Source organism: Enoplosus armatus, chromosome 9, assembly GCF_043641665.1.
Source record: "Enoplosus armatus isolate fEnoArm2 chromosome 9, fEnoArm2.hap1, whole genome shotgun sequence".
NCBI classification, from domain to species: Eukaryota; Metazoa; Chordata; class Actinopteri; order Centrarchiformes; family Enoplosidae; genus Enoplosus; species Enoplosus armatus.
Window position 1 is genome coordinate 17,683,343 of NC_092188.1, and position 24,275 is coordinate 17,707,617.

The window sequence follows — 24,275 nt, forward strand, 5'->3', positions numbered from 1 at the left end:
CCAACACGTTGGTCCTGGGTAAGATTGACACCTCACCAGCTAATGTGAGAGGTGAGGCCTAAGGATTTGATGATTTGATATACTCCGACAATGCCATCCGGAAAATGTTACCGCACAGGAACATCAAACTATTAATAGGCACACTGCTTAAAAATGTAGCTGAGCAGGCTCGAGCTGCACAGAGGATGGAACCTTCCAATACTATACTCACAGTGAGCTCGCGAGCTTTGCTCCAACCGTCCTCGGGTTAATCTGTCAACTCTGTAGGCAAACTGCCGACTGAAAAAATACTTTTCGGTCAGAGTCAGTGTATTACTTTTTCTGAACAGCTTTTAATCAAACAGAGCTTACGTACAATCTAAATCACGCCCATTGCGTTAAATAAACCATCTTCTGCCTTAACGTGCACAAACTAGTTTGCAACGAGAAGTGATTCACACTATTTACATCGTGCGTTTATTTTGAAAGGACTTCAGCAGTCAAGTGACTCCCGGAAGTTTTTGTTTCCTCACCTGTCAGTTCTGACACGGTGCGAGGGTCCAGCCTCGTCTCTTTGTTTTTCTCCGAGAAACGGGTCTTATTTTTTCAAGAATAAATGTTAATCCTGTTTGGCCAACTGACACCTAATTGAGGACAGCATCTAACACGGTTAGTGAAAGTCGAGAGTGAAAAATATTCGACTGCTTTTGCTTCACCTAGCCACAAGTAGCCAGAAGACGTTAGCTAAGCGCTAGCTAACTGTTACCATCATAACAGATCGATCACTTTAATCACCGTAGCTATTGATACATATTTTATGTTTCTCGAGGTCATTGTCTACTAAATGGGTTATTCATTCTGAAACCTATTTCAGACCTGCCTATCAATGTGTTTTGTTGGTTGTCAACAGAGCTGGCGGAAGCTAACACCATAACGTTAGCATCGTACACAAACGAGATCCATTGATTGTTTACATGCTTCTTTGTACGAAATAAGGTATATTCGTTGCTGTCATTACCCTGTTAGCCGTTAGCTCTCCTGTTTTATCGAGAGTAACTTGGTGTAACGAAATGACTTAGCTCTTCGTGTCTTATTTTGGATTCACTTTGACTTTCGTTTTGAGTAGGGTACTTGCTGGGGTCACTTGAGTCACCCGATTTCATACAATTTCATGAAGTCGTCCTCTAAAGTAAGCGGCTCTGCGTTTGTGTTTTTGTTGGTTTGTAGACATGGCATGGATCAAATAGTCTGTCCAGTTATTCTCCTGAAATGTATTGTCTAAAATCTTCGGCCTTCAGTGTTAAAAACTTGGCTCCTCAGTGTTTGCTGCATCATTGCATGCTGACATCATCAAGTAGCGCTAGCTGCACTGCTGCCGAGATGCTCTAAACAGAAAGGATCAAGGAAGGTAGGGTTTAGGTTAGTTTTGGGCTATGTCTATTTCAGGTAGTTTGGCTGGACTGCTTAAATACTTGCTGAGTCTTAACTGGACTGTATCACATCCCTATAACAACAGGCCTGTACTCAGGTCAGAGTGAGACTCTTTTCTCCTCTGCACCTGTGCACAACCAAAGTTTACCTTCGTATTTATGACTTACGAAAAACATTTTCCACAAATGGTGTGTTTTTGTAAGTACAGTATTTCAGCCATGGAAGCCATAGTGCACACTTGTCCCACTTGTGTAAAAAATGTTTCTCTTCACAGCAGCTATATAGATGTCACATAGACTATTATAGAGCTGACATTGTTTATAACCCCATTCCAAATGCTTTAGTACCTTTTCATTAAAATGTTTAGGTGTTTGCACACCTCTACTCTCCCCTTCATTTGTATCTTAAATGGTCACATATTTTCCAATTTTGTGGAATAGATCGTTCAAATAAGGCACAGGACTAAAGTCTGGTGGAGGTTAAGTCAACTTTGCACAAAAAAGATATGTTATTGTAAGGTTGGCCTGACGATGGCAGCACTGAGCTCATCCATATGTGGCCTGATGCTGTTTGAGGCCTGTCGCGATCAGTGTAGTCAAACCTAGAATCAACTCCAGACCTTTTGCTGAACTCTTACATGAAGTAATGATGAAACAAAAAACACGTCTCGAACAAACATTTGAGCAGACAATAATACATTTACATTAAGTCAACCTGACAAACTCTCACTGACCCCCCCCCCCCCCCCCCCAGAACACAAACACGAGCTATACGTTATATTAAGGTACATCACCCCTGTCCCCACTGCGTTACATTAACGCACCCACCCCCTACTGGACACTTTATCTGGACACTTTACTTTATTCTGGTCACTGCACTGTTGTTATTTATCTTATCTTATTTTTTATTTTTATTCTTATTCTTATTTTAGCTTTTATATTCTACTTATTTGTTATCAAAACAATAGCACCTTCAGACCACAGCAAATTCCTTGTAATGTATGTTACTTGGCAATAAACAGTTTCTGATTCTGATTCTGATTAAGTCCGCTAAGATTAGGGGACAACAAAACGTATACAGTTTGTAAACCTCATCCAATTTAAGATGAAACTCTGCCTCATAGTTTCCTTTCAAATCCAGACTAAACAGCATATATGAAGTGTTGTTGTTTAAGTTGCATTGTGCTCAACTTCATGTTTACATACCTTTATGCTTAGTTTAATTTGTGTGTCACAGCCAATAGGGTTGGTTTTCAAAATACTGTTACAACAAACTAGTTTCCCCCGAGAAGTCATTAAATCCCTTCACATCTGGTAGGTCTTTAGAACATATCTCTTGTACACAGGAAGTGATGCATTGTACATTTCCTGCAGCAATGTTTGTATGGAAATTGAAGACCATCCCTTAGTAGGCATGCGCTGACAGGAGAGTGCTACCTACAGAAATGCAGCACTGGGTGATTGCAGAATTTAAAATGTCACAATATTATGCAGAAGCTTGTTACAAAGCTATTTAACCAATGTATTGTAAACACAAGGCCATACAAATGCTTTATGATAGTAGGTGCTAACTTAAGTTGTCAAATCAAATGTTACTTCATTCATTTTGTTGTCTTGGCTTTTACAAAAAACAAAAAGACATGTATCCCTTTGAAAATGAGACTATTCATGTAATCCCCAGGTCTTCTATCTGCTACAGAGTAGGCCTGTGCAGGCATGGAGCCCTTGGCAGTGGATGACGACATTTGCATCCTTAAACATGAGACGGCCTACACCGCTGCTGGCGAGAGTCCTGTATCGGTGTGTGCCGGAGATGAATCTGTTGCTTCCCACTTCGCTCTTGTCACAGCCTATGAGGACATCAAAAAGAGGCTGAGAGATACAGAGCGAGAGAATACCCTGCTGAGGAAGAGAGTTAAGCAGCTGGAGGATAAGGTATAGATGGAAACGAAGGGGTGATGGTGGGAGAGAGATGAGGAGAATGAAGTTAAAGAACATACTGCTTATCCAGATGGGTAAACAGCCAGAGAGCAAGGTCTAGAAAGGGTGTGCATGAATGAAAACAGATTGTTTTCCATTTTCATCAGAATAATGGACAAACACAGAAGGAAAGACAGAGAAAATTCGGAAAAAAATCAACAAATTCAACACCACACTGCAAAATATTTGCCTCTGGGAGAGTGTGCATGCCAGCATCATTAATATTGTTGGCCTATAGTCAAAGCTATAAAACAATGAGAAATAAATCTGCTCTGTCTAAAAACAGAGAGGAGGTCTGGAAAAGTATGGCATTGCCAAACCATGTGTTGGAGCACTACATTTGGGGGAGAAGGTTCCTGAAATTGGATTTTAAAAACAAAGGAACTGAGTACAATACAGAGAGAGCTTTTTAAACAGGATGGGTCTTAATACAGATGGTAAGCTGAGGTGAGAATGCTGCACAAAATATGGGCAGATTTGCTTCTCTAGAAGTGTCTCATCTCTTATCTGGTTTGGTTTGAAATAACCAAACCAGATAAGAGATGCTGCAGCATTTGGCCCATCAAGATAGGATGTGGTGGGAGGAAAGTCACTTCCTACCACAGATATTTAAATTGAATGATATTGATCTCTCTTCTCTTCTCTTCTCTTCTCCGTGTATTTAATCTATCACCACTGTAGCTCTTCAGGCCAGAGGCTCCTCCATCAGAGGGTCCCCAGTACGTGAACAAGGCCTTCAGTGCTTACCGAGGTATCTATATAGAGAAGGAGGACCTGCAGATGGAGCTTAACAAACTGGTGCGTTCACTGATTAATTTGAACTTTCCTCAAACTGACTAGAGCCTGGCACAAAAATCAAGTATGTTGCAAACCCCAAAACACTGCATATTTTTAAGCCTAAGGAGAATAAAGAGAGTTTTTTTGCAACTAATTCTTCTGCTGTAATTTTAATTCAAAACTTGGGTAGAAACAGCAAGCATATGATGTCATTACAAAAACACAGCACAGGGGTGGCAATCTTACCAGAAGCCAAGAGACAGAAAGAGTCCAGTGCATTGGTAGGAATGCTGACCCTCCCTTCATCTTCCTCCCCCTCTACCTCACTGTCTCCTCTCTTTCTCTGTCAGAAAAAGGAGAAGAGTGAGAGTGAGAGGCTGCTGACGGAGCAGCTCCAGGCCAAAGAGTTGGAGCTGCTTCAGCTGAGGACAGAGATGGAGACCAGCCAAGGTACAGGTAGAGCACACAGGGTTTCCTTCTACTCTGTATAACAGCTAAGCAGCACTGAAAATACTGTATGAACACACGTGTGTTTATATAAAACACATACAGTAGAATACATTTGCTTGCTCAAATATCAATACTACATTTACTCAAATACTGTACTGAAGAACAATCTTGAGGTACTCCATTTTATACTGCTTAATACTTGTACTACACTACATTTCAGAGGGAATTATTGTACTTTTCACTCCGTGACATTTATCTGACAGCTATGCTGTATTTACTAGTGACTTTTCAAATCAAGATTTTATATACAACCTGTGTTAAGTTGTCTGGGGTTTTTGTTTTGTTTTTTTATACTTTAGTTCAAAATAAGATATAATCTAAATAAGAAAATATTTCACATACAAAACCTGTGATCAACTTGTAGAATATAGACCTAAAATATAAATATATATACTGTGCATAAATGTATAAGAAACACTTTTAATTTTGATACTTTCAGTGCATTTAGCTGATAATACTACTAATTCTATATTTTCACCCAAGTAAAATTTGATTGGAGGACTTGTAATGGACTATTTCTACACTGTTGTATTTCTACTTTAGATTACATAAAGGATCTAAACACTTCTTCCACCACTGGTTAAAACCATATACCAGCTTTACATAATAAAATAACTGATTCATTGTAATTCCAATTAATATACAGCAAAAGTCACAGCATCACAACATCACTGAAGTGATACTCATAATGATCTGTCTTTTATACTGAATGTAAAACATCAACACTTAACATTTTCACAAGTTCAATAGTTCTACAAAACATATTTAAATTTAACATTTATTTATTATCAACAATAACAATGTCACCGTGCTTTTGTATCGTGTGTGTGCAGTGATGAAGAGCCTGAACAGCCCTCAGGACTACTGGCAGGTGGACAGGGTCAGCACTGAGCTAAAGATTCATAAACTGCAGGAGGAACTGGAGAGGGTGACACTGGAAAACAGTAGACTGCTGGAGAGAAGTGGGGTAAGTGAAGGTGGCAAGATGAGTTGAAAAGCAAGGAGAGGATAATGGGAAAAGGAGGACAGAGAACAGACGGGGTAAGATAAGAGGGACTGCAGAGAGCAGCGCTGAAACACAGCAGACTCTTGCAGAGATGTAGTGTAACTAGAAGAGAGGGAAACAGTGGTGGAGAGGTGTTGGGGCAGAGCGAGACAGGGTGACACTGAGAAACAGAGTAATGGAGAGATGTGGGACTGAGAAAGAAGGGCAGGGGTAGATATGCTCCAACTTAAACAGTAGAAAAAAATGAATTGCTGAAGCACGGAAGAGAGAAACAAAGAGAAAAGAGTATGGTTTGAAGGAGAGCGGAGGAGTCCTGGGTTATGTTATAATAAAAAAAACACTTCAGAAACCACCTCCACCCTTGTATTTTGCATAACTAAATTCTGTTTTAGGAGGAACCCCATGGCCTTAACAGACCAGACTTGGACCAGACCTGTGACGCAAAGTATAATGCAAGGTATAGTGTTTTATGATTATCATTGAAGAGTGGCTACCAATTCAGTGCCCGACCCCCATTTCAGTGACCAAAAAATGGCGAAGCAAGAAATCACTGCCACAATGGTAAATAGCATGAAGATCCTTCAGTTGGTGATAGTCATCATAAGCAACAATCAGTAGATTCCATATACATTTAGAGCTTCTGTCCATGTGCACTTAAATGCAACACATGGAAGACATTTCCAATCTATGTTTTCAACTCCAAATGCAACAAATATCATATCTCAAGCTCAAGAGTTTCACATTGTACCTAATGTTAGATAAATTCAGCTAGTTCCTTAAAAATAACATAATTTAGCAATGTATTCTGGCTAAAACACCAGAATGAGCCTTTAAACATTTGTGAGAGAGTTACAAGAAGGGACACGAGGAGCAAGTTTGGGACAAATGACTGTGATAGACTTCGCTGGTTAGACATGGGATGTGATGTCACTGTTACATCCTGCATGGTGTCTGGCGTTGTAATTGTCCCCTTTAGCCACTAGAGGAGGGTGCAGTTTTACACATTTTATCTGTATCATATACAGACAACATCAGAAGCACCTGAACGTTACACATCAACACCAGCTAAACCCTCAACACTTGTGTCCATTAGAAATTTACACTCCAGTGTTTTAATGTATACAAGGTCTACAGCAATGGAGTCTCCCTCTGTGTCCACTTTCATTGAGGATAATCTCCTGTAAATTAGCATCTCCTCACATTTCATGAAGAAAATTCTATTTGTGGCGCGTTCTAATTGTTTCACGTGTCAGCAGTTTTCGGATGGTGTTAGTTTTTAGCAGCACAAAAAGCTTTTGCTGTTTCAGGCAGGTGTTTGAAGTTAAGGCAAAGTGTTGATGAGATTTTGCATCTTTACATAAGGTGTGGATAGGACAGTTTGTAGGTGTTGCCTCATATACTACTTCTTGTTGGTTTGTAATGCCGCTGATTCTACTGGGTGGTTTAGCATTTAATACAGCATCAGTACAGTTTGTCCTTTCTGTGTCAACAGTGGCATCATCGTTAGTGTAGAGAAGAGTCCTTTGCAAAATATAGCCTAAATGTGCCTTTGTAATATGCTGTTATGTGATTATGCTCAACACCTGTGAAACTCCTCTGTGGCTTTAAATCAGCACACTCGATGACAGTGTTAGATGTGTCAGCAAAGAAACAAACCATACAGCAGAATTACAGTTATCACAAAGAAATTACTCTATTAACAAGCCTCTCTGGGAATTTCTGTAATGTACTAAATAGACTGGGTTTCTATGATTACACTGGGGAACACAATTTTTGTTGAGTTAGGTCTGACAGCTGTTTTTAACTAATTTTTGGGTGCGGAATCCAAAACTGATCTCAGTTTTTCTCTATCACGTCAAGTTTTTAAACTATAGGATCCCTGTTTTCTTAAAAAATATGAAAAATACTGTACTTAACAGATATGTGTGTGATAGTACTGACCTATTGGGAGCTGCACACACCTCTCACCGCACTGTCTCAATTGTGACTGCACAAACAAGTTGCCACGTAGCTGTAGATGAGTCCAATCGTAATCAGCTGGCAAGTCTTACTACAGCTAATCAGTGGAATTTTGCTTTTCTGGAGGGTAAGCTGTGGAGAAAAAACTTGATGTGCTAGAAAAAAACTGACTGCAATTTTGGAATCAGCATGCCAATGTTAGTTTTAATCAGCATAAAAATCTAACTCAACAGAATTTTTTTTTCAAATTGTTCCCCAGTGTTATATATGCTACACATTTTGAATGTCTCATGTGCCAGTTTTACATCTTGGTAGGTGTAATTAAACATTCCTTGAGCTTAAGAAAGGGATAATTGCACAAAATGTCTTCTTTTTGAGTAAATACAATAATATCAAGGATATTTGAATGGCATTCCAGTGAAACTATGAGCTACAGTATGCTGCACAGTTTATAGTATTTACCACATGAGATCCTGACATCTGACAGCTGGATGTCTCCAACAGTACAGGCTGTCTAGAAAAGCAGAAATAATAATATATTATATTAATAATAAGTATAATGCTTAAAATAAATGTTCTGTTCTTCTGTAGGGAGAGGAGCATGCAGCAGACGTACGAGGCTTTGTGCTGCGATTTCACTCGTCTCCATTCGGAGCTGAAGCACCAAACAGGCCTGATTAGGAAACTCAGGCCACTCATCAGTGAGACAAGACACGGTGAGGCACATACACACAAACGTGTGGGCACGCTGAGGGTTGTGCCATTGTTGGTGTTTATCTTAATACAAATCATTCCATCTTTAATTTCTTTATTTGTGTCAGTATATGTGATAAACCACCAGCACTGCTCCCTTTCTGCCTTTTCACACCTCCTCAGCTCCAGTATATACATCAGGGGGAGCACCCTGTATCCCCTATATTCCCTGGTAGCAATATCTCAGCACTGAGATACAGTGAGTGCTGCCTTGAAATCTTTTTTCAGGTTCCTTATGTCTTCCAGACTAGTATAAAAACAAATGTCACTTCTGCTTTTACCTTAAGGACCCAGGTAATTATTTTCTTTTGTTTTGAACATTTCCCTTTTGAATGTTTACCCCATTTTATCCTCTTTTGTAACCTTAATATGTTGGGGTTTTTTTATTTCATAGTTTTGCTGATCAATCGCCGTTTGTAAACTTTGCACAAACAGGTGTCATATTCATAAATGTAATAGTAGCTGTTCTTTTGCATCTTTGTATTTGGTCAGGAGTATGCTCCCTAGAGGAGCTGTGTGTACCCCACCAAAAAATAAACATTGCATAATAATCGGTGATGCATGTAGACTGGAAACTGAATGATAAGCAGAGAGGGGAAACAATACATTAAAGGTTAAAAACTACAAGTCAGACAAGTGTTAGTATGTTTAACCAATCTGACATTTGAAAACGTGTCTTTAGTGTGAGGTAGTGTCAGATTGATGGTTTACGTGCACTTCAAGTAGAGTGGCTAGAATTCAAACCTTGCTCCTCTACACAGGAACTAATGTGGCTAACATTAAACGAAAAAGGGGGCTGTTTCTGAAGAAGTACTACTTACTGAGAAGATTTCTCCTGCTGCTCCTTGTTGCAATTTGTATAAGGGTGTGACAAGACTGTGGATATTATCAAAGTACTCAAACACTTTGATAAAGGACATCATGAAATGGTCTGTCCCTCCTCTCCCCTGCCTCTGTGGTGATGTATTCTACCCTAGGAGAGATTACCTCTGTTGTCGATTTCCCTCGGAGTGTCAGAAGAGGAGTCTAGGAGGTGAAAATTAGAATGAAATATGGCAAGAAAATAAATCTTGGCCTATTTATTCCACTGAATAAGAGGGTAATCCTTTAACTAAGATGAGACAGATGGAGAGAAATAAGGAAAGCAGGAGTGGCAAAGAGAGGGAGGGGAGGGAGCTATGTATTTATTCAGTCATATTGTGCATCTGTATTCTTCTAATGTTCCTTCTTTGGAATCACTTTTATTCAAATCCTAGACTCAGGAGACCCTCTGATGGAAGAGTAGCGGGGAGGGATGGATGGATAGATGATGTGTGGATGGAGAGAGGTAGGGAAAAAAGCGGGAGGAGATACTCCTTTAAACTTTATTATTCGCTCAAGATGATGATTTGATAGCGAAGCATTGATGTGTGTGTGTGTGAGATTAGGGCATCTGATTTGTGTATGGATGTGCTTTGTATAGGAAGAGTGTGGCACACTTTTATTCCATACAAAGCATAAACCTGGATGCTTAGTTTATGCATAGAGGTTTGTTTGAATATCCAAAATAATTATTATTACATTGGATATTTACTGATTGACAGGTAGTGATATTTACATGGTGCAATATGTAGCCTGCTGCACGGTGTTAGATTTTACCTCACTTCTCTGTTTTGACACTATGAGGCCTATTATCGAGTCAGGGATCAAAAGGCTTTGTTGAATCTTTAAATCTCTTTAGAAACCTGCGTTAAATCCACGTGTAAATAAGAACAAAGGTGCAATCGTGGTGCCAAATACAAACTGAGACCTCTTCCAGCTATCGGAGGAAAGACAAGATGGCTTCATTTATGCTGCCAGCTGGATTTAGTTAAAAGAACAAATCAGTTTTCACACACACTTCTCACCACCTTATACATAGAAGAATGAAGTAAAATTCATCTCATCTTCAGTCTTACCAAAATCAAGAGATTGTCCCCTTGCCGTCGAGTGTGTCACTTGTTCTTCCTTTGTCTCCTTATAATGGATGGTAGAAATTAACTGAAAGCTGAGAAGTAAATGTTAAGTGATATCCACTTCTGACATCTAGCTGTTAATAATGCAGATGTGTGTCTACTAAATTCAGCGGTTAAGTTAATGCCAATTGCCAGCTCTTCAGACATAAAGCATAAACCATGTCCAGATATCATAACAATGAAATGAGTGACTGAAATATTAGCGTTACCAATAGGAAGGAAAATAAAAATGTTGTTTTAAAAATATATTTCTTGGAAATAAAATGTAAATATTGATGCTGATGCTTCAACTACCACTACCTGTGTGGTCAGATATGAGCATTTTTGCAACAATTTTCCTTTCCTCCTTCTGTCCTTCACTTTGTTCCTCCCCTTCTATCCTCCCACCCCTCTCTCTTTCTCCAGCTGCCTCAACAGTTCCAGTCCAGTGTCTGGACGACGTGGAAAAGAACAACAACCACGCAGTTCCTCGGGCGTCAGTGCCTCGCCCTCCTAGTGCCCCCCCGCTCCCCTCGTGTTCCGGCCGCCCCTGCCCCCCTGTTGGTGGGCCTTCAGGCACCCTGCTGCCAGACAGTCTGAGGGAGGACTGCTGGTACAACGGGCCCTGGCCCTCCCAGAGCTGTTCAGGAGAGGGTCTGGTTGGCAGCGACCCCTGCTCTGTCGTCCTGCCTCCGCCTCCCCTGAACCAAGCTTCCCTGGATGACAGCTCGCGATCCTTCCCCAGTCCCCCTAAACCCAGTGATGCCATGTTCTGGGAGGGACACTCCAACGCTGCATCCAACTCCTCATCCTCAATTGGAAACTGCAGTCCCAGGAGCCCTCCTAATGCCGAGTGGGCCAAGCCCTATTGAGAGGAACTTCAATAGGAGAATAGATTATTAAATACAGTGTGTAATTGGATGGAAAATAAACGAATGGATGAATGAATGGACTCTCCAACCCTGCCACATAGCTACCACCTAACCTGCCTTAAGTTGATTAGACCACTCCTCTGGGCTGGACTGGACCTGCTAGTTGTGGGGATTAATTGAGGCCAGAGGAGGCCTTTTCGAGGTAAAGACTCTGTAAACTCTGCACACCGCATCGGTGAACGTATCTGACTTTGCAGAGGAAAAGTTGATGAGAGACCCTCAGCAGAATAAATAGTTTGTCCATGTGTATGTGTCCTTGTATGCACATACATTAAGTGTGTGCAAGCATGCATACAAGCAGTTTTATTTCTGTGTGTGCATATACACACATCAAACAGAGTGTGCCTGTGTGTGCAGATCAGTGTGTGGGCATCTTTCCGCCTGCCTGTATCTGTATCTCGTCATAATAAACCTAATAGGGCTCAAAGGGCCTCCTTCTCCATTCACTGCGGCCCGTGATCACCGAGGCCACAGCATAATACTAGAATTTGTAAAACTGTACTCCCTCCAATGCAATTCTTTTTACATTTGATCGCTGTAAAGTATACAAGGTATGTAGTCCCACGTATGTCTCCTGGTCGTGTGAAGGCCATGTCTAGGTATGAGGACTTGATGTGATTGTTTTTGTACTGTGATGGAGACAGACATACAGTAACTGTAGGATAATCGCAGATTTTTGTTCCAAATTTTAACAGCTACCAAATCAAATCTTTGACATCTTTTTCTTCTTTGACAAGTTTTTATTTTCCTCATGGATCAATATCCAAGCAATCTGTAAATCTGCCTATGCTTACTGAATCGTTTGAGAATGCAGTTACAGTATTTGGATTTTTAAGGAAATTGCATACTGAGTGAAAAATAATGATTTTAATATTAAAGGGTATTGCTTTCTGAAATAAACATACACTCCACCCTCATTAGCACCAGAGAAAGTTCAACTGTTTCACAGAAATTCCACAACTCAAGCAAGCCTCCTTAAACCTGCCTGTTATCACATATTCAATTCTCTCAGAACTACTGTGTTGTTTTCTTTTCTCAGTTACAAAGGGACATGTAGATGTAAGGCTGTGCGTTGTTGGATGTCTTTTCTGTAGGACTTTAAATTTGAAGGACTCATGAAATAGGCTTCATACTCTCCCCTGTATTTGAACCCCTGATTCATTTGGAATCCTGATGAGGTTTGTGGAGATTTTGAATTACAGAAAATGTATCTAAACTCTGTACTGTGCTGATGTTAATCTATGATACATTTGTTTTGCAGTAAGATGTAAGTTGTTGTGTGGGAGGGAAATCAGTCAGATCAGTACAGTATAAACTGATGGATGTACAAAAGAAAACACATTATGAGTAGATTACAAGATATACAGAGGGAAGAATGTGCATATCTGTATAAATGTATATGGTGGGCTTCAGTACTCTGCCAAAAGCGGTTTTGCACTCAAACCATAGGTTTTGTTTTTTTTCTCCCCCACCCCCAAGACTTCTGATGTGTACAAGAGTTGTCTGCAAAGGTGGCAAGACAATACGTCTATTAACCTGAAGAAATGTGAGCTGTGACTTGAAATATAGGTGCACAAAGCACAAAGGCCCATGGTTGTTGAAAAGATGTTTTGTTTTTCCATTTTCTTCAGTCTGTTTCATGATAACTGTGGTCTTTTTGTTAATTTTTAAGAAATGTTATTTTACAGCAGTAGTTTCATACTTCTGTAAACGATTTGCAAACCAAAATGCAATGTACAGTAGATATGATTATATTTTAGATTTACTGCACTCCAGACTGTTTGTAAATATGATTAATTAAATGAAGGAAAGGAAGTGACTGTGGGACGTTGCTCTGTGTTTCTTCATATTTTTAGCAGTTAGGTTCTGTGGTTGAATTTAATGAAACTTTGGGCTTTGGAATATGAAGCTACTTTACAGTTGAAACCAGCTATTTTTTGGCTTCCTATACTCTACTATATTTTACACTTAATATCTGCAATTAACAACAATTCCTACTGTCATTACACAGCCTCAATACTATCATACATATTTATCAACTAGCTGATTTTGAGAAAATTTAATAATCAACTAATGGAATGTATCCATTAAGAAGGCCGGTCTTTTCCTGTTTCCAAACTCTCAATAAGAGGATTTGCTGCTTTTCTAAGTCATATTGTTATAAATTGAATACCTTTAGGGTTAAGAAATGTGGCAGGCAAGCAATTTGAAAACATAATTTTAAGCTCTAGAAACTCAAACTGGCGATTGTAGCTGATTGAAACTCTCATTGGCTTTGCCATTTCAGAAAAACTAGACTTAAAAAAATTAAAAGAATATGTCCTCTTATAATTTCACACTGTACCTTAAGTAAGAGCACTGCACTTCCTTGTTTACTAACAAGTGCTATACTGATGTTTTCAATAACCTTAAATTTAAGGCAACCAACCTCAGTCAACTGCCTTGTCACAGACATCCGTGGATTACAACTGTTGTGTAAATTCAGCTGTCACCAAAAAGATAGAGAAAAAACATATTAAAAGAACCAGGAGATTTTATGTACGACAATGATACCCCATTACAGTAACTTATTGACACATTTACTCATAATGTGCCATCTTTGATCCTTGGAAGTACAGGTATAGTACAAAGAGCATAGGAGATGGCCTGAACAGTCTGCCTCATGTGAAAGCACAATGAAGGCGAAAAGGTTAAGTGGTTACAATGGAACAGAAAATGCACCAAAATTGATTTGGACTTTTTCAATAGTTTTTCATAAAAAAACTGACACAACTGATTCAATAAAATAATCTAACCCTTCAAAATCCTTCTTATGAAGTGAATTTAGCTGCAGACTGTACTGTTAGTATGGTCTGACTACCATTATCAAAATACAAAAGAAATTGAAACACATTACATTTTTTTTTACCAAATTTATACAAATGAAAGCCAATAAGAGCAATCAATTTAAGCAGAAAATGTTTAGAAATTGCTAGCTACTTTTGGATGCACTGAATCGAAATTTGAGCCCAAGTACACAGACCTCTACATGCCTTAAAGATTCCTGAATGTCAATACTATTGTTTACATTTTTCAACATTGGACAACAGGATGTTAAAAGGTTAAAAGTTTATCTGGGACAAAATGCATACATGAACACTTTTTTGTCTAATTTACCACAGACACACACTTTACTGCTTCACTTTACTTTTATTTACAATGTCACATTTCATTGCATGTCACATGATCACACATGGTTCCTTGCTCGGTTAGATGTCAGACATGTCTTACATACACTGTACAAATCTTTTTGAAATATCTTTGTATGTTAATATAGACTTTCTTCTGCAGGTGATTTAGGCAAAGGCTACAAGCCAGGCTCTTCATTAGCACTTATGCTGTCACTGCATGTACAGTATAAACACACTACAAAGTGTAGAGCAGATATTGAGCATCCCTCACGTTATGCACACCCCCAAAGCTGAAGTGCTGCGCTCTAATGAAGATCTTCCAGGTTTAGGTACAGAAGTTGATGTAACATGATCAGATCTTTCTGTATATCTATCAATCAATAAGCTCATTGGTAAATAATATGTAAATGCTGCTGATTCAATCAAGTGAGTAAGATCTAGATTCTGGCCATCTAATGGAGAACACTTTGCAAATATACAGAACATAAAAAACTGACATTATTTAGATTATATACCACTCTTGCACACCAAAGTACTTTCAGTCTTTAATTCCACTTAAATGAAACATACACGATTGTGCCTTTAAGAGTAATAAATCCTGCCAGATGACCATGTATCCTTGGTGCGCAGGACTTGGTGCTGGTTCTGGCCAGAGCCTCACACACCATATCTTCACCTTCAAAAGGAGGGAAGTTGTTTGGAGGTCATGTTGTTCACTACATGCTAGTTGGGAGTTTTTGTTTCCTGTTCTTTGTTGGGATCCCTGTCCTCTCAAACTCCAGTTTCTCTTGGATGTACTCCTGCTTACACTCCTCGAAGAACACTGGGTCCTTGTAGCTGGTCGAAGACAGAAGGTTCAGTATTAATTTTGCAGAATCAATGGAGCCTGTATGACTATCACTTTAATGGAGATTATATGGTTTTGAGACTACTGAGACTTGAGAGGCAACAGTTGAGAGTGTCAGCAAAGGTGGCTGAAAGATGTTGGTGGGATAACACGTGGTGCAATAACACATGGGGAGCCCACTTACTGTGAGTGCTGGGTGTTGCAGAAGAAACTGCAAAATACTCACTGTATTGTCAGACATTCCTTCAGTGCTGCATTCTCTTCTCGACACTTAAACACCATCAAGAAACCAGATTCTTTACAGCAGTGGCTGAAGGCTGGAGAGGAAGGCGGCAGAAACAGAGCAAAATTAACAGAAAAAAGAGGAACAGGCTGAACGTGTACAATAGCCTCGAACATAAACGTATTCATAGAACTGGCTTAAATTCTATTAACATCTGACCTTTCACCTTCAATTATTTGATCCTAGAGTACAAGCACAGACAAAAAAACAAGCACCCACAAGTTTAACAAAATGGGCCTCATCTTGGCAATCCACCACAAGAAGGAGCCTAGTCATAGGTCACGTTGCCAGGCCTCTCATAAAACTGAAACCCATGTTTCCTTGTTCACACACGGACTGAACTCAGCTGTACTGGCCACAGAGTGATTGTGTCTGTGGTCGCCCAGTTTACACATTGGCTCTATAACACTCAGCCCACCACCCACAAATATAAACATGTCTGTGGCCTCTGAGAATTAAATATAGGTTTTGAGACTTCCCTCAGGAGCTCTGCAAGCACTGAGCTGGGGGAGGAACCCTGTCCCACCGAGAGGGGCACTCCATGCAGCCCTGGCCCATTGATATGTGTCTTGGGTGATCCGATCATAAGTGGACAGCTCTAAGTATGTCTTGGGTGCATTCACACCTTTTTTGGAGAAGCAGAGGCGCTGCTGGGCAGATCCACAGGCTCACCATGGCAGGGATGCTTGGACACTGGCCTCCATGCGCAGTGCAAGGGAACACGGCCTGGATCACATGCCCATTGTCCCAGGCCACAGTGCTGGGTAACTGATCTGATTTCTCTCAAGGGCTTATGACACTGCCCAGATAGCTCATACTGGATACTCCCTCTCTGTGTCCTTCCTTGCTCAGGCCAGAATGTTACAATGGGGGCATGAAGAAAGAAAGTTGGGTGACACAAATGACGCGGCACTTCATTAATGACCAGGGGACTGTGGTGAACACTCTCGTTGTGACAGGACACTAGGTGTGGCCTACACAGGCGCTTATGTCTGATGACTGTGGACATACTGCGAAAGCTTCCTGTTGTGCCAGGCCAATTATTTGGGCCGGAAGCTGAAAGAGCATTGGAGCACAGAAAACAGCCGAGCCACACTTCAGAGGGATGGGGTCACCAGGGAAGGAGCATGAGACCCCTGGCCCAGTGCTCCAGAAATGTGGTGCATGGGACCCATGGTTCTCACAACAACTAAACCCACTGGCAGTGCCCTGGCAACATAGCCAGGGCACTGCCAGCAGTTGGTGACTGTCTTATTTGCACCTCCTGGTTCCTGGTGGGAGAAAAAAAGAACATCCAGGGTCCAACATCATCCAACACAGCAGACCACCTTTATCGGCTCGTCTCTGGATTCAGTCTCAATGTAGGCTGTGGAGCGGCTAGAGAGGATTTAGTGCCTACTACAGTCTTTCAATCTTAGGACAAGTTTGACTGTCCAGACATGGCTCAGGCTGCTCAGCAATCACCCCCGAGGCTGCTGTATCTACGCCCCCTGTAAAGGTGGTACAACAGCCTCCACATGGACCCTTGTTTACACAGGAGGGTCAAGGTCAGAGTGACTCACAAGTGCTTTGTTCATCTTCGCCGGTGGAGTAACATTTTTGTTGCATGATGTTCATCTCGGCTCAGTTCCAACAAGCAAGAGGTGGTGACAATAGGTGCCTCACCTCATAGTTGTGGGGTGGTGTGGCAGAACAGAAGAGGTCAGTCCAGGGGGTATGGAGCCCTCAGTGGAGCAGACAGCACATCAATGTCCTAGAACTCCGGACTGTATACCTGGCGCTGAAGCACTCCCCTAGCCATATTAATCAGGCGATAGAACTTGAGGCATACCATGCTCCCCCATTTAGACCTGAAGTGGAGGAAAAGGCCAATTTGTTGTGTCCAGTTCAGACATTGCGGCAGTACATTGACGTAACATACTTCTGTCTGCTACAGTGAAAAGAGGAGAACTGTCTTAACAAAAAGCTCTCCAGCTGAGTTGTTGAGACAATCAAACAGGCTTATGAGGCAGCGGGTAAACCTGCCCCCTCAGATGTCATCTGTCATTCTACCAGGGTGTGGCCACATCCTAGGCAGCAATGAGGGGGGTGTCACTATCGAACATATGTGCATAATGTTTAATATTTGTTAAATGTCTATCCCTCTAACACCCGTCACTGTCCCCTAAACAGACTGCAATCTAATGCAAAATATAATGATCTATGTAATTGTATAAACACTTGTAAAACGAGGTGAGCACTAAATATGGTGATTGTCGATTGAGATACAAAAAAAAGCCCTTCCGCACGGCTGCATCAGTGACATTGTGCCCTGGCTAGTGGTGTATTTCATGTTAAACATGCAAGGTCCTCATAAACAAGGTGTTGAAAACTCTGAGTCTTCACCTTGTTAGCAAGCTCTTTCTCAAGGATTTAATTAAAAACACTGCCCTCCCATGTCCACTTTCAAACAACTGACATCATAATTACCTTTATCAGTGGCATCAGTATGGTTATCACACAGACACTTTCATGAGGATGCAGATGTGAAAAAACCAACTGCAAAACCAATTTAGAGAAGCAGAACAGTGCGACTAATCTAATCAGCAAACGCCTCATCCCTGTCCCAGGGTACTAATAGAGGCTGCACAGGGTTGCCTTTCTGATCACAGCTACAGCAAAGGCAAATCTATGAGACTAGCTTTATGTCAGAAGAGGACCTTGAGTACTGCCACCTTCACTTTAAGCTGTTTTGTTTGCGATTTTTAAAGATGCAGAAGTGTAGTTTGGCAGCAGAAAGCAGAAGCTAGGGGCTTCACCGTTTAGGGAGACTTTGACCTTTAAAAAGGAAAATATAAGGTGAAAATAAATGTCTGGATTTTCAGCAAGATGTATGCATTTCTGAATAATGAAATTAATCAATAATGAAACTTAAAATGTCATTTCAATTGAGAGTTTTTTTCTTCCATGTTTTGGATGTGGGGATTCAGACACAGACCAAATTAATTAAATTTACAATTAGATTTCTGCAAATCAAAGCCTTGCAAAAACATAACAGTAGTCAATGTCAATGTGAGAGTAGTTGTTAATTGAGTATGTGGGTTGTTTGAATGGTTTGGTTCTGAAAGACATGAGAGAGTACTGACATGAATCATCAAAAGGTAAAATAAAATGATGTTGTGTACAGGTCAGTAGGTGCTGTCTGCTTCAACATCAAAGCCTACAATATATAACCGGGGGGTGTTTAGAGGCATATATGCAGAGAAAGATAACACAGGAAAACACACTCATAGATTCTGTTTCTTTGTAAAACACAAGCATAGACACACATGCAGAAGCCCAGTGCAAACACAAACATACAGAATGAAATGATAGCGGGTGGCGTGGAGGTGTGAAAATGAGTGGGAAGAGAAGCTCGTAATGTGAGGGGGGTTTCCACTGCCCACACAGGCACTGTCTGCCTCATCACCTCTGGCTGCATGTGCATTGTCTCCCCACGTGAGCAGTGCAGTGTACTGGCTCATACAGGCGCTCAGATTTCTAGAAACCACATATCCTAGTCATTATCTGGCCGATGTGTTGCTGTAGTAGGCAGGGCATACATGAGCAAAGCTGCAGCCACTGTTTCCGTGTCATGCCAATTGGCCTGCTCCTCAATTCAGAGAAATTAAAAAGGACTCAAGATGTGGGTGGGTACAGTGGCAGGAAACAGTTTAGCCAAACAGTCAAAAGATTAAGGTTAGAAGAAAGTCCATAGAAGGAAGATATCAAATAAGCCTCCATACCAAAAAATGCAGTGTTGCAGATTACGATCTACACGGGTCAAAATTATACAAAAACTATGAAGATATGACAACATCAACTGAAAGTTAACATCTGAAAATGAATTATAATGTTAAATGCCTTAATAATCCATCTTTAGTGTTCTGAAAAAAAGAGTTTGATTTTTATGGTTGCAAACAGAAGGTTTAGCTTCCCATTAACATAACACATCACGGCCTGGAGTCATATTTTCTGATGGATTACCTATGTGTTAAATATTATAAGAGGACACATTTTGTGGACTCCAGCATGAAGGAGAAGTTGAACCATAATAAACCGCATGTTCATATCATCTGAAAAAGTTGGGTTTTCTAACCTGATTGAATTTCTAAGCATTTCTTTGTATTACTGGCCTTCCAAAGTGCACATAATTCATCTGGAGGTAAAATGCAGACCATAAAACTAAACACACCTGGTGGGTGGCAAATGGCAATATCCTACTATGACGCTTAACTGTAATGAGAACTGAATATTATTAGTTAAAATCTCTAAAATGACCAGAATGGAGGACTAAATGATTCAAACATACTAAACCCACTGCTGACTCATGCGTAAGTATAATACAGCTTAAGTTCCTAACCTTAAATGAAGTAGTATTGTGTGAAGGTTTATTTTTGACTTTTTCTTAAACTTTCATATTCTAGAAAATGCATGGATTGAATTTGGGTGGGTAGCAGGCCCATCTTTTCTTCACAGAGGAAAATTGGATGTATTTAGAAAAATGAATAACGGATTTTCCGACCAATATGCAAGCATCTATTTAGGGCGTGAATTGAGGTAAACAATGGATAGAAAAACAAAGGGAGAATGTGACCTTTAATACTGTAGATAATGTGTCAGTATGCCAGGATTTTGGTTCATGTGCAATCCTTCTTCTACTGTATTTATAATACTGGATGCACTCAGTTGCCAGTTTATTAGGTAAACCTATCTCAAACTAATTCGATGTAATACAACAGCCCAACAATAAATCCTACCTTCATGGAGCATATAATGTTGAGCTTTAGTTGAAACTTTAGTTTTGGTTTAGACAAACTCAACTTTATGGATATGTTGGAGGCTGTAGTTTGTGGTGCTGTTGAATTGTACAGCATTATACTGAGAGGTGTTTCTAATATTTTGTATGTATGTGACAGTGTGAGCCAGCATGCACATTACCAGGACCCTGAAAGTGAAGCAGCTAAAAGGAATTCAGCCATTATTAATATTATCATTTATATATGTCAATATGATGAAATTATTTTATTGATGCTCAGTTGTAGCAGTAGTTGTAAAACTAAAAAAAATGTATTTATTACAGATCCACAGATGAATGGAGGCATGCCAAGGGATCTCTGGGTCTTATTGAAGACCAAATATATTTGTGAATATAACTGAGATGCCAGTGGTGTGACCATCATTATTCAGTAATACCTATTCACCTTTTTCACAGCAGAGATTTTGACTTGTCATAGCAGGAATAGCACAGGTAGTACTGGCTCACTTCTAACCCTTCTAATTAGCCCCTCCAGTGAGCCAGTATGCACAATACCAAGGACCTGGCTCACCTCAATCGAATGCAGTCATTACTAAAATGATTATACACCTGACATGTCTGCTTTGAAAAAGGCCAATTTCTGCATAAAAACAGCACACCAATTGACAATATAATTTGGACGAGAGAGTTGTACAGTCGTGTGTCTGCACAAAAAACGAAAAATGGTCTTGCTGTTATGAATTTAACCCGGATATGTAAATCAAACAATTTATAATTATGAATGAATCAAAATAACATCATATTGTGATTTTATTTGAGGATGGAAACCAAACAAATAAAGGCAAACCAATTTTAATCCAACTACAATACCTGTAATGTATCTGGTGTGAATGTTACCAGCAAAAACATGAGCACACAACGGCTGTGGTCCTGCGTTTCTAAACTACAGCTTTATTTGACTATTATGTTACTATTAACTTTTGGGTAGAAATGGCGGATCTCTATCAGTCGCACAGACACACACACACCTTCAACTTTCTCAGCACAGCGCTCCTTGGCTTTCTCCCTCATCAGTTTGGGGATAAGGACATCTGTCTCCACATGCCTCAGGCGGATCTCCTCTGAGGACGCAGAGCAAAGACAGACACACAGGTAAACCACTAGAACCATGGCCAGCATTATCATTAGCACCTGTTCGTACCTGCTATATGTTAGTTATGAAAGAGTTTTTGCTTCAGACACAAACCGGGGCTACATTCTCACTGTTATTCATTAACTACATTCATGCAGACGCCCGAACAGCGTTCAATGCATATAAAGTCAGATTTTAGACCACCGAGGAAGGTGGTGAACATATATAACTTGGTGGACACATGCAGAGCCATTTACAGTACCATTTGCCTCTACGTAGAGACAGCCACTTTAGGTCACTAAGCTAACGTTAGCTACACGAGTCCACATGACATTGAGTAACGTCAGTGCTTCCTGAAGGCACGGGGCTGAATAAAGCTGTATAAAGAGCGATGTATTGTAGGTTAGCTTAGATACCTAGCTAACGTTATACCACGAAAAACAGTAGAAATGTGGAATACCTGTGTTAGCTGTCTCCATTGTGGCGATGTTTCTCAAAACCTTACAAAACTGAACCAATGTGACCGCTGTACGCTGAAAATACTTCCGGTGACGTACTTATGCTGCGTAAAAAAAACTACAAATCCCATGGTGACACACGCACTCGACCGTGGGTTTAAATTGCATCCGAGTTAACAGTTAATTTGCCACACCGATACAATACAGTCCGACAGCCCTGCAATAAACCCGGCCTCTGTTTATAATTGATGTCAGAGAGGTGGTGTTTTACCTCTATGGTCATTTCTATTGTGGACTGTTGAAAGGAGCTGATGCTTTTGTCCTTCCATATAAACATCATAATTATAATAATAATAATAATAATAATAATAGTAATTTTATTATTATTAATAATAATAATAATAATATTGATCGTGCATTGAATAATACATTCGAGGTTTTCATTGCAAATGCAGTAAACATTATTTGTGAAGTATCTACTACATATGGTATAAATCCCTCCTGGTTAGACAACACTAACATGGGTACATGGACAAAATAATAGTAACAAGGCAATACAGTAGTCTTGTAAAGAGTACTGCCTTTGTACAACTTACAGTCTCAAATTTTGGTACAGTATGTCAAAGAGATGTTGATTCTGTTTTTTTTTATTTGTTTTTATTTAATGGTGTGAAATAGTGTAGTAGTTATGAATATATGTAATAAATATGTTAAATGGTGAAATGTTGTCATGGTCAAGAGTGAATTAAGTGCAGACCAGTGTTTGCTTCCATTACCATGATTACATGACTTTCTCTTTCATTTGAATGGGTTGTTATATCAGTCTTAGGAAAAGAAGATCCCGCACACTGCTCTTGCTCAGCATCACAATTTATTCGAGCAGTGTGCGGGATCCTCTTTTCCTAAGACTGAAGTGATATTTTCCAAAGCACCTGCATCAAAGATAGTTGGATGTGCGAATATCTCTTTGAAATATTGATTGTATAAATGCCATATCTGTAGCATCACTGATTAATTTCCAATTTGCAGCTGAATTATTATAGCTTTAGTTTTGCAAGATTTAATGAATGAATGCTTTGATAAAAGATTCTTCTTTTTCTTCTTTCACATGTAAAAGAATACACAATAACAAAAATCTGTTGTTTGGTCCAGCTGACATGAGTGGAATAGAGCCATAAGAACAGTGAAAGGATACTCAGCCCAAAGTACGTCGACATCCAACCACAATGTACCTGAGCCTGCGCCACAGACTGCATGTTGAGCACAGTAAGCCTGACCACAGTCAGTTGTGTGGTGGACTGGCTGTCTAGATCCCATGCAAAGAGGCCCCACCTGTTCAGTCAAAGCGACAGGTACACACTTACAGACAGACACCATGCACCTTGAAGCAAAAGACAAGCTTCACACATACACTTAGACTACAGACTACACCTACCCACCTCCAAACCACAAACACACCCAGTGCGCCTTCACAACTCACACTCACCCACACACACCACCAGCAGGGGATGTGAATCTCTTGCCTTTCAGCCTGATGTTCCCACGGCTCTCTGACCTCACAATGCTAAAGCTGCCACTTACCTCTGTGGAGGAGCACATTCTTTTCATCTTAAAATCAGAGGCCAGAAAGAAAAAAAAACAATGATTTATAGAAGTATGGAAAAAAAGATCTCTTTAACGAACAGAGACCACAGGCCATCACCTGTAGGCACTGCACATGTTTGCCCTAGACTTACACACATACAGACATATGGACACACACATCTCCAAGCCCAAACAAACACCTTCCAGACATCACACTTTCCTGTTTCCATCCCTCCTGACACCAGGTGGGCATCTGCTGATTTTAATATCAGCAGATCTTTCCAAACTGCAGCACTGGCCAAATTTCCACAACAGGGCCAAGTGGAGCTCATGCGAATGATTGTACAACCACTGAACCAAATCTGAGAACAGTGATATTTTAAAATCTCTTGAAAACTTGGAAAAAACATGAGATTTATTTGATATGTTTCATCCTGAAAATAATAAATCCCTTAAAAAAGACACTGTAAGGCCCTTTGACACAGTGCATGGTAACTTGGCAGAATACGGATATAAGTAATGTTTTCTTGATAAAATAAAATAATAATTTAAGAGCAGAGGCCCAATCAAGATGCCAAACGAGGAGGAAATATGTTGGAATGGAAATGATAGTGCATCATCTACCTTACAAAGAAAATCTGATTCTTTGATGATGACAAATATGTATTTTTTCCTATTCTTTACAAATGCAAATGGAAACACTCTTCAAATGGAAAATGCAGACA

The 24,275-nt window shown here is 40.1% G+C and overlaps 2 protein-coding genes across 2 annotated transcripts; one reads left to right on the top strand and one right to left on the bottom strand.

Moving 5' to 3' along the window:
* Window positions 1-519: 519 nt before the first annotated feature.
* On the top strand, window positions 520-11,483 carry azi2 (5-azacytidine induced 2). Its single transcript, XM_070912501.1, has 8 exons — window positions 520-648; window positions 3,091-3,344; window positions 4,071-4,187; window positions 4,517-4,616; window positions 5,510-5,643; window positions 6,075-6,139; window positions 8,233-8,357; window positions 10,794-11,483. The coding sequence occupies exons 2-8, from the start codon at window positions 3,126-3,128 to the stop codon at window positions 11,237-11,239; spliced, it is 1,206 nt and encodes a 401-aa protein (XP_070768602.1). The 5' UTR covers window positions 520-648; window positions 3,091-3,125; the 3' UTR covers window positions 11,240-11,483.
* A 2,985-nt stretch (window positions 11,484-14,468) lies between these two features.
* On the bottom strand, window positions 14,469-22,045 carry cmc1 (C-x(9)-C motif containing 1). Its single transcript, XM_070912121.1, has 4 exons — window positions 21,969-22,045; window positions 21,405-21,497; window positions 15,543-15,633; window positions 14,469-15,306 (listed from the first exon to the last, which is right to left on the bottom strand). The coding sequence occupies exons 1-4, from the start codon at window positions 21,985-21,987 to the stop codon at window positions 15,186-15,188; spliced, it is 324 nt and encodes a 107-aa protein (XP_070768222.1). The 5' UTR covers window positions 21,988-22,045; the 3' UTR covers window positions 14,469-15,185.
* Between the last annotated feature and the right edge of the window lie 2,230 nt (window positions 22,046-24,275).

Excerpts from the sequence above, each read along its gene's own strand:
- azi2 (XM_070912501.1), top strand. The coding sequence starts at position 3,126 with ATGGAGCCCTTGGCAGTGGATGACGACATTTGCATCCTTAAACATGAG. Across the intron at positions 4,188-4,516 it reads AGATGGAGCTTAACAAACTG|AAAAAGGAGAAGAGTGAGAG; the intron begins GTGCGTTCACTG and ends TTTCTCTGTCAG. Across the intron at positions 6,140-8,232 it reads GACGCAAAGTATAATGCAAG|GGAGAGGAGCATGCAGCAGA; the intron begins GTATAGTGTTTT and ends GTTCTTCTGTAG.
- cmc1 (XM_070912121.1), bottom strand. Across the intron at positions 15,634-21,404 it reads CTGTGCTGAGAAAGTTGAAG|CCTTCAGCCACTGCTGTAAA; the intron begins GTGTGTGTGTGT and ends CTTCCTCTCCAG. Across the intron at positions 15,307-15,542 it reads AAGGAATGTCTGACAATACA|CTACAAGGACCCAGTGTTCT; the intron begins GTGAGTATTTTG and ends GTCTTCGACCAG.